This window comes from Rhipicephalus sanguineus, chromosome 5 (assembly GCF_013339695.2).
Source record: "Rhipicephalus sanguineus isolate Rsan-2018 chromosome 5, BIME_Rsan_1.4, whole genome shotgun sequence".
Classification (NCBI taxonomy): Eukaryota; Metazoa; Arthropoda; class Arachnida; order Ixodida; family Ixodidae; genus Rhipicephalus; species Rhipicephalus sanguineus.
Window position 1 is genome coordinate 167,592,840 of NC_051180.1, and position 12,683 is coordinate 167,605,522.

Genomic DNA, 12,683 nt, shown 5'->3' on the forward strand with positions numbered 1-12,683 from the left:
CCACGCTATATTGCATATGTTAATGTGGTTCCTTCCCCACATGAAGCCTGTATAGGACCTTTTTGCAAAGCAGTTTCAAGCACCGGCATGGCTCGAAACTGCTTCGCAAAAAGGTCCTATACAGGCTTCATGTGGGGAAGGAACCACATTTGCAAAGCAGTTTCAAGCACCGGCATGGCAGGAGAAAGACGAAGACGCCGTTCGGAACGGTTGTGTTTTTGATGTTCTCCGCTACAAAGGATCAAACGGCTTCAAGCCGAGGTACTGCCCAGGTTTCTACCAGCAGTAATGACTACCGTATCGTCCTGCCCCGTCTTCCTACTGGTAAGCTCGTCGCTGACTCCGTTTTCCTGCATGCCGACCTTGCTGGCCGTCCATATCGAGCGCAGGACTTTCGAGATGCCCTCGGGAATATCATAGACCTTGCTGATATAACCTCGATTGGACAGTTTCAGATGTCACATGTCTGGATGGTGACTTGCAGGACTGCGCTATCTAAAGTGAAGATAGTAACCTGTGGTGAATTCTTTGTTCGAGGACGAAGATGCGTCGTTATAGACCCTGAACACACGGAAGTTAAAATGAAGCTGTTATGGCTTCCTGAACGCCTGCAAGATACTTATGTGCACGAAGCCTTTCAGCCTTTCGGAAAGATCAAGTCGATTTCAGTGGAAACACAAGCACGGGTGTCAGAAATGGAACAGATGAGGACCCTTAACCGAGACGTTGTACTGGCACTTGGTGACGGAGTCCGTGTCTCCGACATCCCGCATCTACTCTCAGTTTGTGGTCTACAAAGCCTAGTTCTGATTCCCGGCAGGCCGCCTTTATGCCTTCGTTGCAACAAAGTAGGACATATTCGTCGACACTGCAGGACACCACTCTGCGATGATTGTCAGCGGTTTGGACATACGGCTGAAGAATGTATGGCGACGTATGCCAATAAATTACGACATCGCATGCGGCCACCTGAAGATGCGTTTCCAGAACATATCATGGACGCTACGGAAGTCCTCGATGCAACGGGAGACCTTCCACGTGTTGCCGTCGCTGAGCCCTGTGCTGTTGACAAGGATGCAGCTAGTGACTGTGCTGGAGCGGAGAAATCTAAACAAGCATCAAACACCATAGATGTGACAGACAGCGGAGAGAAGGAAGCGGTACCTGCACATGAGTCCAACGTTTATAGAACCAGGTCATTTGCAAAACTGAGCGATGTTGCGCGGCGCTGCCGCTATCAGCGACAGATGTGGCGCTGCTGTCGCAACAGGATTCACTCACTCCACTCTCTTCAGCCAGCGGTGAATGTTGCGGCGCGTTAGTATCAGTGAAGGCTGCTTTCTGCGTGAACAGTTTTACGCTTTCCGCGCCCCATTGTGCTTCGGATGTGCTGCGTGTCTTCACCATGCCGACATGTGTGCCCGGCTGTACGAGCGGTTACAGGAAATCCGAGACACCGCGACGTTTCTTTTGTGCCTAGGGTCACTAACTCTTCAATGAAGGGAGGCGGGGTTAACTAACATAGGGAGCCAGCGAAGTCAGTTTTCTTAATTGCGGTATATTCCAGAAAAATCGATTGTTTCTTTATTGTTTCGGGCTCTTGAAGTTGTACTTCAGCTGGCTACGTGCGGCTCGCAACATTTCCTCTTGCTGGAGAGTGTACTCGTAAAAGTTGTCGCGCTTCATGCCGAAGTTCAGCCAAAGTATTTAAAGACCTTCGAATCCACCGCTAGCCACCGCAACATTGCTTCGTGCGTGCTATTCGTCAGAACATCGTGTTCTGGAGCGTGACGTGCGTTGTCGGGTGTGCGTTGGATCACATAAAAATTTTTAACTGGATGGTCCCGAATAAATCCCGGACATATAGCTGTCCCGACAGGGACGGCTCAGGACGCTGTATGAAAAGTCGGGACAGTCCCGCGAAGTCCGAGACGGCTGGTAACCCTATTTGTGCCCCGCGTGATCCGGACCAGCGAAAGAGCGTATGGTTGGCCATGTTGGTAATTCAGGTTTCACTTTTTGAGCGCACAAAGACGAAAAGCGACGCGGACACAGCGCTGTGAGGATAAGAAACTGACCGACACATCACGTATGTGTGCATGATATGCACCTTCACGACGAAGACATCCTGAACACTTTCACTCACATGGTCTATGGTAAGAATTAAGGCCGAAATCGCCAGCGGAAAGGAGCCTTGTGGAAGGAAGCGTCCCAAAGATATTCCCGACCTTGCCTTGCGTGATTCTAAAAATCGTGCTTACGTAAATAATATTTTATACTTAATTGGAGCTGTTTTGATAAGGTTTAGTGCTTGAGACTGCAAATAAATCGTGCCGTTTGTGTGCATCACACTATACATGCCATATCTCAAAAATCGTTTCACTGCATTGCGTGCGTACGTAAAATAGATTCTTTTTTTTCTGTAGCAGGACTGAAAGTGTGGCGTGCGGCGATTTTACCGCTCAATGATTGCGAATAACGACAGCCGCAATACAGAGTGAAAACGCTTCACTTCAAAAAATATAAAGTGAAGAATTATCGAGAAAAAAAAACAGCGCAAAAAAGACGGACAACCAGAAAAAGGAATGCACGAACAACAGCGCTGACTTACAACAAAGATTTATTCGTTAACACCGCGCAATACTTGCACAGTCCAAAACGAAAAGAAGGAAGTACCAAAACACCCAAGCATCCACTTTAGCTAAAGAATTACGCTACGGGAATGCATCATATATTTAATTTCCTATAGGGTAATGGAAAGACTCGTATGTTATGCTATCAAGCATCAGTTATCGTGGGCAGTCTAGAAAGCCATAGCTTTACTGACTTTGCCTTACCGCTGCTAAATATTACTCAGCTTTACGCTGCAGCGGCAGCGCAACGAAAAATCTCGATAATACACAGTCGGCGATGTAAACAACGAAGCCCATTCTGAACGGCTGGCTCGGCGTCTTGCCACGCACACTACGCGTTTTCGTCTGCTAGCGGAAGCTTGTTGCGCCGCCAGCGCCACCAAACCGGAAGCTGCCCTGGCGCCGCGCGACGGGTTCGCTGACGCGGGGAGTTTTGCAACTTACCTGGTTCTATAAACGTTGCATGAGTCAGCCTTGACACAAAAGGAAAGCCGCAGCAGTAATGCTGATGTAGAAACGCCACGTGACAAGCTAACTAGTGCCGATGTGCGAGAATACGTCGATGGTTCTATAAGCAAGCGCCCTGCATCGCCAAACTCCGAGACGAGTGAGGAAAGTGACTCGGCGGTTGGCCCAAGACAATCACGACGTCGGAAACCATCAAAGCATGCAGGAAAGTGCAGACGTTCAAGATCAAGGAGGCCTGGCGGTGGTAACGGGGAGCATTCGCGCGCCCCTTCCCCACCAGACCGGCGTATGCAGCTCTGATAAAAGTGTAGACACGATGGCGTTACCTCAGAAAGTCGCTTTTGCAACGATCTACGTATGTGGACTTCGATCCAAGCAGAAGCAGGTGCAGCTCCGCCGGTTGCTGTTCAGCCATCACCTTGACTTCGTCGCCGTTCAAGAAACGAAGACCGAGAGTGAAGTGGATACGGAGAGGGCCTTGCGGCCATATCTCTCCGTATTTGATGTAATTGTTTCGCACGCTGTAGGCCTATCGGCGGGCTGCCTTTTGTTTCTTAGGAAAAGTTTACCTTATTCTTCTGCTGCTTATAATGTTGACGAAGAGGGGCGGCTTATACAATGCGACTTTATGCTGTATGGTTTGCCGTGGCGCCTAATCAATGTATATGCCTTCAATGATGCACCGCGGCGCACTAATTTCTTTGAAAGCTTGGCTCATGGGTGATTTCAACTGTGCAGTCCGTGTGATCGTACTGGGTTTAGCCGCAGCGATAAGAGTGCTGAAGTGCTATCTCTGATAGTTCAAAATGCGGGACTTGTTGACATAGGAGCACTGAATAGGTTACCCTCATATACACATGCACAGGGTAGTACTCACCCTAGAATTGATCGCATTTATGTTTCAGCGCCTCTTATTTCTCGCGACCTGTCATGCAAAACGGAGCCTATTTCGTTCTCAGATCACTGCATTGTTGTGGGGCAGATTGGTCATAACACTCGATCATATTTCAGACCGCAGTTGGCACTCTGGAAACTCAACTCTTCAATTGTGAGTGATCAGGAACTTACTGCTCGCGTGCGCGTAGCCTTGAGGAGTTGCTTGTCGGCTGACATGCATTTGTTTGCCTCTTGGGAATTTTTCAAACAAGAAGTTCGGACAGTAGCTATCGAAATCGGATCAGTGCGGGGCTTTTACAGAAGATTAGAACAAAAGATGTTACTAAATAATCTTCAAAACTTATATGAATTTGATTGTGAAGCGCCTGGTTGTTACACAGACGAAATCGCTAATGCCAAATGCGCACTCCAGAGGTACGACACCTTACGCTACAGAGATGCCCGTGTTCGATCACGCAATACTCGTACCTTGCATTCAGAGGAACCTGCACGTCAAGCCTTACTCGATGAATACCGCAACGCAAAAAGCAAATTTATACCAGATTTATATTCGCAAGGGTCATTGGTAACTAATACAAGTGAAATCATGACAGAATTTGAAGCTTATTACAAAGCATTGTTCAGCGATTCCTATGAAAAACAGAATGAAGATCTTGTAACGCAGTTTCTGTCATTTCTGACTCCTTTATCTGACGAAGAGTGTGAGTCTATTAGTGGGCCAATCACTTTAAAAGAAATAGAACTCGCCGTTGACCAGTTACCGATGTCGAAAACGCCAGGGCCTGATGGAATGTCGGGCGAGTTTTACAAAAACTTTAAATCCTTACTGTGCCCGGTACTGCTGGACATTTTCACGCAGAGTTTGAATCTGGGGACCCTTCCTCAATCTTTTACAAGAAGCCACACCGTCCTAATTCCGAAATACTCAGATAGAGAAAAGCTTCGTCATGTTGACGGCTACAGACCGATTACACTGTGTAACGTTGACTATAAATTTTTTGCAAAAATACTATCAAACAGACTACAATTTGCAATGTCAATTCTTATTGGCGCCCACCAACATACACATCGCCCGCACAGTATTGGAACATTCTTCCCACTCGTATGACCAATTGGCAATATTACAAGTAGATTTAGCGAAGGCGTTTGATCGGGTTCGTCATTCCTTTCTATTTTCTCTTCTAGACCATGCTAACATTGGTTCCACTATATTCAAAGGTATAAAGCTATGCTACAGTGATTGTTCAACTCGTTTGATTGTTAACGGCCACCTGTCAAAACCTGTGTCGATTCACTCTTCTGTGAAGCAAGGCTGTCCGTTGTCGCCACTGCTTTTTGCCCTCAATTTGGAACCACTGTGCTTAAGCGTGATTCGATCTTGCAATGTACACGGTTTCAGTGTTTATGGAAATGAGGTGAAAGTATTAGCGTATGCGGATGACCTGGCGTTCTTTTGTACAGACATTTCTAGTATAAAAACAGTGGTGTCCACTATTCGGGAATTCGGAACCATTTCTGGTGCACGAATGAACTTTGCTAAAAGTTTAGGGTTGTGGTTTGGCCCGTGGGCTTATAAACCAACGGATTTCGAGGGTATTGCATGGTCTTGTGTGCCACCGAAATACCTTGGCGTTCCATTGGATGCATATAAGTCAAGCGCACATTATTGGAGAGAACGTGTACCCAGCCTAAAGCGTTACGCCCAGACGTTTATTCCCCATAACCTTTCAATTTTTGGCAGAGCTAAAGCATGCAATCTATTCCTGGCAACACAATTATTCTACGTACTGCAAATACTACATTGTTCCAGGATTTACATTCAGAAGCTTCACCGAATCTTTGCTACCTTTATTTGGTCATCAAGTTATGAGCCGATAAGGCGTGATAATATTTTTAGACCAGTTTGTGCAGGTGGTCTTGGGTTGGTGCATCTCTTTATTAGACAATTGGTATCCCGTTTTTCTATTTTCGGGACTGCGATCATCCGCTGCTTCGAACATTTTTACAAGTGAATCTCGTCGATGTTTTACCAAGTTTAGTGGTATCTGCTAATTGTGCCTCGCCTCCCTATTTGCAAGGATTCATGCGTGAAGTGTATGAATCAGTGCGGTTTTTGACAGCAAGATTCTCTAATGACTATTTATTCTCTAGTTCACGAAAAGATCTATATAATGTCATATTAGATATGTTGTTTCCTGCACCTTTGTACCGCTCACTATATGTTGCATTGCCTGGACACGACGTGCTTGTGCGTGTGAAGAAAATGCCTATTTCACCAACATCCAAGACATTCTTCTAGAAAGTGCATACACAGACGCTGCCTGTGAAGACCTGGTTAAGCAGCAAAGGCATCTTTGTGTCCTCAGTTAACTGTCGCCTCTGTGAAGTTCCGGAAACTATAAAACATTGCTTCATCAGCTGTAAAGACGCCATACTCTTCTGGGACGTTCTACAAAGGGCTTTTAAAAAACAACTCGATGTAAATTCGTATAGCATACGTTATATCATGCCACCGAAAAGCCATTCTATGCCTGTTGACATGCCATTACTAATGGGTATGCACAGTTTATGGAAAACTCGCATGTTAGACAGGCATGCGGAACCCATGGTATCATCGCGGTTGCATTTTATTTAAATGGCTCTTCAGCTAAAAGACTTTTATCAACAATTAGAGTTTCAACCGGACTGGTATCCACTCTTCATGAAATGTATATCTTTAATACCCTTTTAGGACTTCTGTGTAACGCTTGTACGCTGGTAGAGGCCGCCTTGAGTATTTTGTTCGCTATGTATGCTAATTACACACATTTGTAATAAATACCATGAGAGAAAAAAAAAAGAGAACCGGCATGGCTCAGAGGTTGAATACTGGGCTCCCATGCAGAGGGCCCAGGTTCGAACCCCGTTCCATCCTGGTATTTTTTTTCTTATTTCGAGCGATAGTGGTTACGGACACCGGCGGCGGCGGCGGCGGCGGACAACTACCGCACCAAAAACGGCCGCTGAAATGATCTCATAACAGCTTTCGCTGTAAAACGGCCGCTGAAATGATCTCATAACAGCTTTAGCTTTAAAACAGCAGCAAACACTCCAACACAATGTATACAGTTCACAGTTATACACTAACACATTGTAAAATGGCGCTGGTCATCAAAGAGCAAGCGCATTTTAATGGCGACACAAGCTGTAACAGGTCTGTTCACAAACATACAATCGTCGCATATATACACACAAGTGAGACAGGACTGTTAGTATGAGACTACAGGAAACTTTACATGTCCGTTCCTTAAGTTAAATAATCTCATGTGCCATTTCCGCAGAAAAGATTCCACGCGTGTTCTTCGAGTTACTGTTCGAAATAAAGCCTAATAATTAGGTGAACTTAGTGGAGAGCGGGACAGGCCGATCGTTGAGGCTAATCAGCATTTTCGCGAAGCAGCGGCGCCGGCACAACAAGGCGCATCTTATTACCAACTGTGCCAATAGCCCCCCGCTATTTTGCTGCAGAGGAAGCACGGATATCAAAAAGGCGTTTCTCTAAGTGTCACGACCCCTTAGCATTTAAGCACTGAAATATTACATGTTGTGCCGCCTCCACCCTGGCACCACTGGGGTCACTGACACACTGGAGAGTGGTCATTTGAGACCACTCCCCACTGTGTCAGCCGCTGACGCGTCGTACACCCCAACTTCGTACACCCCAACTTCGAAACCAGTCGCATTCACGCACTTGGTCGGCAACGCGACTGAGTCGCCATCTATCATTCGATGTCATGACAGGCTTGTAAACAAGATCAAGCTTCCGAACGATACCGTAAAGTTCGTGTACGCTTTTCTCAAACTATATAAACGAGAGCCCTCCAAAGCACCGTGCGTGCGCGGCCTGGAGAAACAAGCGAGGCGCGTGAGCAGGACCATTTATGGCGCGAAACGACCACGCGCGCGAAGTGGGTAGCGGCGAACAGGCAACGAACGCGGTACTTCTCCCGTTCCAGTGACATTAAAGACGGGTAGGACACCTCGATGCCACATTGTGGCGCCCTAAGACAAAGTCCAAAGACTGCCGCAGGGCCCTACGGAAATGACCACCCTTGTCACTTCCTGTACTTCGACTATCGACTTCCTATAGAGCCAGATTTCGGTGCTATTTGATCGCGTCTGTTACAGAACAGAACCGTCCTAGTCGTCCGGCCAACTACTTCACTGATGATTACGTATTTCTGCTATATTTTCTTTTTTCGGAAATGAGCGAGGAAATTATCAGATTATTCCTTCAGTTGCGTCTAACTTCTAAATTCCTTTTCTTTCCTATTCCATACAAACTTAACTACTCTATTGCCCACGGCCACGTTACATGCTTAGGACTCAGCTGTGCAGCCGCTGCAATTGTATCGTTGAATACATCGGGTTCTAGGGATCATCGTTTATATGGTAAAACACATTTATAAAACATGGGAGATGGTTTTACTTGGGCATCTTGTTTCCTCACAGGCTTCCTGCCACAAAATATAATACGGATTGTTCATGTGCAAGCAGAGATATTGCACATAGCGGGCACTACCTCCATCGTAGCGTTGTCACGAGCGTGGTGGAACACCGCTACCTAGGCCAATTTAAGGCCGCAGCACTGACGTCGTGATTTCACACGGTAGCCGCGAACGGAAGCCGAACATCGAACGTCGTGTAGAAGCAACTACGTGGATATGCAGCTACAGGAACCTTGCTTCAGAAAGCATTTAAAGCTATTTACAATACTTTATGTGAACAAACTCTCAACGACGCTTTCATCAGTTGCAGATTTCGGTGGCGGCGGCATCGCACGTGAAAAATCTGGCGCTGGCGAGTGACACAATCGCGGGAGTACAGAAATGCGGCCCTCGAAGGTGGGCGCCGGCATAGGCGTGCGCAGGGTTCCCCATCAGGGCGGGCAAAGGTTCATCGCAGCGCCCCTCCACCCTACTAAGTCAATGTATGGGGCAGATTTTTCGCCCCCCCCCTCTTAGGTGATTAGCCGCCCCCCTGGGTATGAACACATATGTTCATACCCTGGGTATGTCCTGGGTATGAACACATGACCATAGTTTCTGCCTGCAACAACACAAGTGCTGCGCTGCTGAGCACGTGGGTGAAGGTCCAATTCCCGGCATGGAGGAAAAGTTAGGAGGGAGCGTTGCTCAATGCGCTAAAAGGAAATAAAAGCCACAGTTTCGCCGCAAGGGCGGAGAAGCGAATACGATAGCAACGAATTTGGTTATTACATGGAGAGAGGCTAGCAGGTTACTCCTTTAGCAAGCGCGGCCGCTGCGGCGAGCGAAGTGATCTTCGTTCTTCCTATGGCTTCAACGCAAACTCAGTCACTAGAGCACAACACGTAGACCGCTATGAGCCATCTGCTGAACCCCCTTCGAGAGATAAGCGCGCGAGCACAGGCCGCCACGCCCTGTAGGTCAATATATGGAAGCCCTCCAGCTCCTATACCCGTGCGGCGCGATGAAAGGCGGGGCGACGCCTTTTAAAGCAAGGTGTGGGAGCGGGCTAGTTTTGGGCCTTTTAAAGCCCGTCCTTTGGCACTTTGCGCCATCTCACGGGTGATAGTTAACAAGCCTCTGCCACGCTAGGGGGCGTTCAAGTCCACTGCAAAAACTGTCCTTCAGATTCCTTCAGATCCACGAACAAGATCTACGTAGAACTTACAGATGGCTCTCATTATATGGAAATAGGGAGTACATGTTCGTAAGTGCCAACGGACATATTGCTTTATTTTTATTTAGGGAGAGAGTGTTCTAGAGTCCTAAAGAAAAAGAAAGTCCTAAAAGTCCTAAAGTCGAAAAGTCTTAAAGTTGACTGCGCTGTTATTTTCCAACCAAAGACCGTCACGTGGCTACTTTTCTTGCGATAGCAATTATATCGGCACTCTCGACGGGTTTTTGTCGTCGCCGTCATGTTCAGTATAAAGTCCAAATTGATAACATCCCACCGCGCATCGTAGGTTCGACCCGTGAGTAAAAGCTCGCGAGCAGCGGCGACGATAGCGGCTGATGCAGAGATCAAACGAGCTGGCCTATCTGCGTCACTCGGAGGGCGCATGCGATAACATCCCCCCGCGTGTTAGACCTGCCGTCGGTGCTGCTCAAGCAGAAACGAAACACCCCGCCCGCCTTGAATGAGCATGGAGGGATGCGAGGGGGGGGGGGTGCTTGAGCAGCAACTGCGAACTTTGATCCTAAAAGCGCGTTCACGATCGCTTGCGCGCTCGCTATCTCGCAGGCATCAGCAAACGGCTCGTATACTCTTTTACGCGCGCTCTCAACGCGAAGAGACTGCGAAAAGCGCACCTCTCCCTGGAGCGGCCGTATTCTCTTACACCAACGTTTTGTATAGTTACGCGAGATCGGATCCAAAAGAGTTAGCTGCCAGCCTTCCTTCGTATAACATTACAATTTGTTGCCTTCGCATTCATTGCTTCGCGCTCGCGGTGAAACTGTGATCTTTTTTTCTTCAGACACGATGCGTTTACAGAAGGCCTGGGGAGCGTGCAACTACCACTGTTCTCTATGTGAGCGGTTTAAATCTATAACCTTTTTTTCAGGTCAACCGAGAGTGGTTAAATTTGTTGTTTTGTGCATGCTACCCCCGCGAGCAACGAGGGTAGACAATATTTTGCTGCCGTCCTGACATACTGGCAGACTGTCTGCGTCTGTTTGCCGCGAAGTAGGCATGTGCAAATATTCGAGCGCTAGGAATGTTCGAAGGAATATTATAGTATTCGAATTCGCTTCGACACGAATTTAAGGTTCCGAAATTTCAAAGTATTCATAATGAACGAATAGGCGTATATTGGACGGCATGTAACCCACCTGTGAAGGTGGTTTCACTGCAGCCTGAACGTGCAATGCCGTGAAAGCACCTAATCAACAAAATTGCGCAATGCCGCGAAGCCCCACTTCAAGGTTAAATTAACATATTACTCCGACATAGATTAATCATTTTCAGGGGCGTAACCAGAAATCTTTTTCGGGGGGGGGGGGGGGGTTCAACCATACTTTATGTATGTTCGTGCGTGTGTTTGTATGTGTGCGTGAATATATCCGCAAGCAAAATTGAAAAATTTCGAGGGGGGGGGGGGGTTGAAACCCCCAACCCTCCTCTTGGCTACGCCCCTGATCATTTTTTAAGTTTAAAAGCTTATTATACGGGCTTATATGTTATAATATGTTATATGTATAGTAATTTTTAAAGTGTGACGTATTTTATCGGTTATAACTTGCATCTTACTGAAATTGAAATTCTGCTGCTATTTGATGCTACTAAACGCTACTAAACTTAGCGTTTAGTTGCGTAGCGCTTAGTTTAGTAGCGTTTACTTGCAGCAAAAAGAATGACAGTCGCACATGCCTCGTTCCAATTAAAAACAAAAAAAAACGCTGTGCAGGTTAGTTGGGCCTCGACAATATCTATGCTAATTTTTTTTATATATATAATGTGTGATACATACTATTCGAACTATTCGATTCAAAATTATTCGACGTAATCCCTGTTCGCTTCGAACCTAAAATTTGCTTTTCGGACATCCCTACCGCGAAGGCTTCTGTGCGGCGTTCCACGGTGCCTAATAGACAAGGACACAAGGAACATGCGGCGCTGCTACGTATTGGTGAAAAGCGTCCCTTTATGAAAGCCTCCTTTCGGGACTGTGGCACGGGAGTACAAACCGGTTCGCTGCAGCGGCGGCGGCCTGCGCATCAGCTTCTCTGCAGTGCACGATTGCTAGCGGCGTTTCGAAAACAGATGAGCAACTCCGCCACATAAAAGTAACATTTACAGTAACTCTAGGGTGCAGTAAAGCTTTAGGGTGCACCTTAGGGTGCAGTAAAATCCCTCTTTTTCAAAAGTAGCGAAAGGTCTTGATCCAGCCGCCGCGCCCTGCGATAGGTCGGTTGGCGACACGTGACCTTTTCGCCTTCGCGCCCCGCCCAAAGGGTCCAGCGGCGGCAGCGCTGTGCCGGCGATAGGTACGGATCACTGTGTTTTCAAGCGTGGAGTGGGGCGATTTTAGCACGTAGAGAGTACTTCACGCGCCTCTGTCGCACTGTTGTTGCAAACTAGAAGCGTTTATGTACCTGAAGTTGAGTGGACGCAGGAATTCCGCGTTTGAATTTATTGTTTGGAGCGTGACGTGCTAGTATGTCGGGTCTCTATGCCTTCGGTTGCCTCCCCGCGCGGAGGAGAGAAAAAAGCTTTTTTTTTTTGACAAAAATATATGCTGAAGGAAGGCCCAACAAAATCAGTCGCAAGAAATTTGTGCTCACAGAAAACACCCGGATATGCGAAGTAAGTGATTTTGTAATGGTTATAACTTCAAGCAGCCTTTCGCCTGGCCGGCGTGCTTTTGTTCGTGCATATGCATGAGCATTATCTCAGCAACGCTATTATTTCTTCGGCATTCTTTATGCAGTAGATTTGTGCGCAGTAGTCAATGGGGACCCTTACAAAAAAACTTACAGCCAATCTGCAGAAATTCTACAGACCACGAGTCACCCCTGATTCGGAATGCGGAAAGAAAAGTGAAAGGCTTTCTGTCACCCCTTGTCACCTCCCAGTAGGCAATTGGAACACCCTTTCTGCAGAAACCTCTTAGAGTATAAAGAAAATAAGCTTAGTTAAAAATACCGTGTAACCGTGGGA

At 47.1% G+C, this 12,683-nt stretch overlaps 1 protein-coding gene across 1 annotated transcript in view; it reads right to left on the bottom strand.

Annotated features, from left to right (window-relative positions):
• LOC119395074 (uncharacterized) overlaps nucleotides 1-3,516 on the bottom strand; it is a 40,745-nt gene extending 37,229 nt beyond the window's left edge. The window contains exons 1-2 of the mRNA XM_037662366.1: nucleotides 3,428-3,516; nucleotides 1,007-1,092 (exon numbers count right to left, since the gene is read on the bottom strand). Coding sequence (XP_037518294.1) covers nucleotides 1,007-1,092; nucleotides 3,428-3,516 — 175 coding nt within the window. The remainder of the gene's footprint in view (nucleotides 1-1,006; nucleotides 1,093-3,427) is intronic.
• Nucleotides 3,517-12,683: the final 9,167 nt, after the last annotated feature.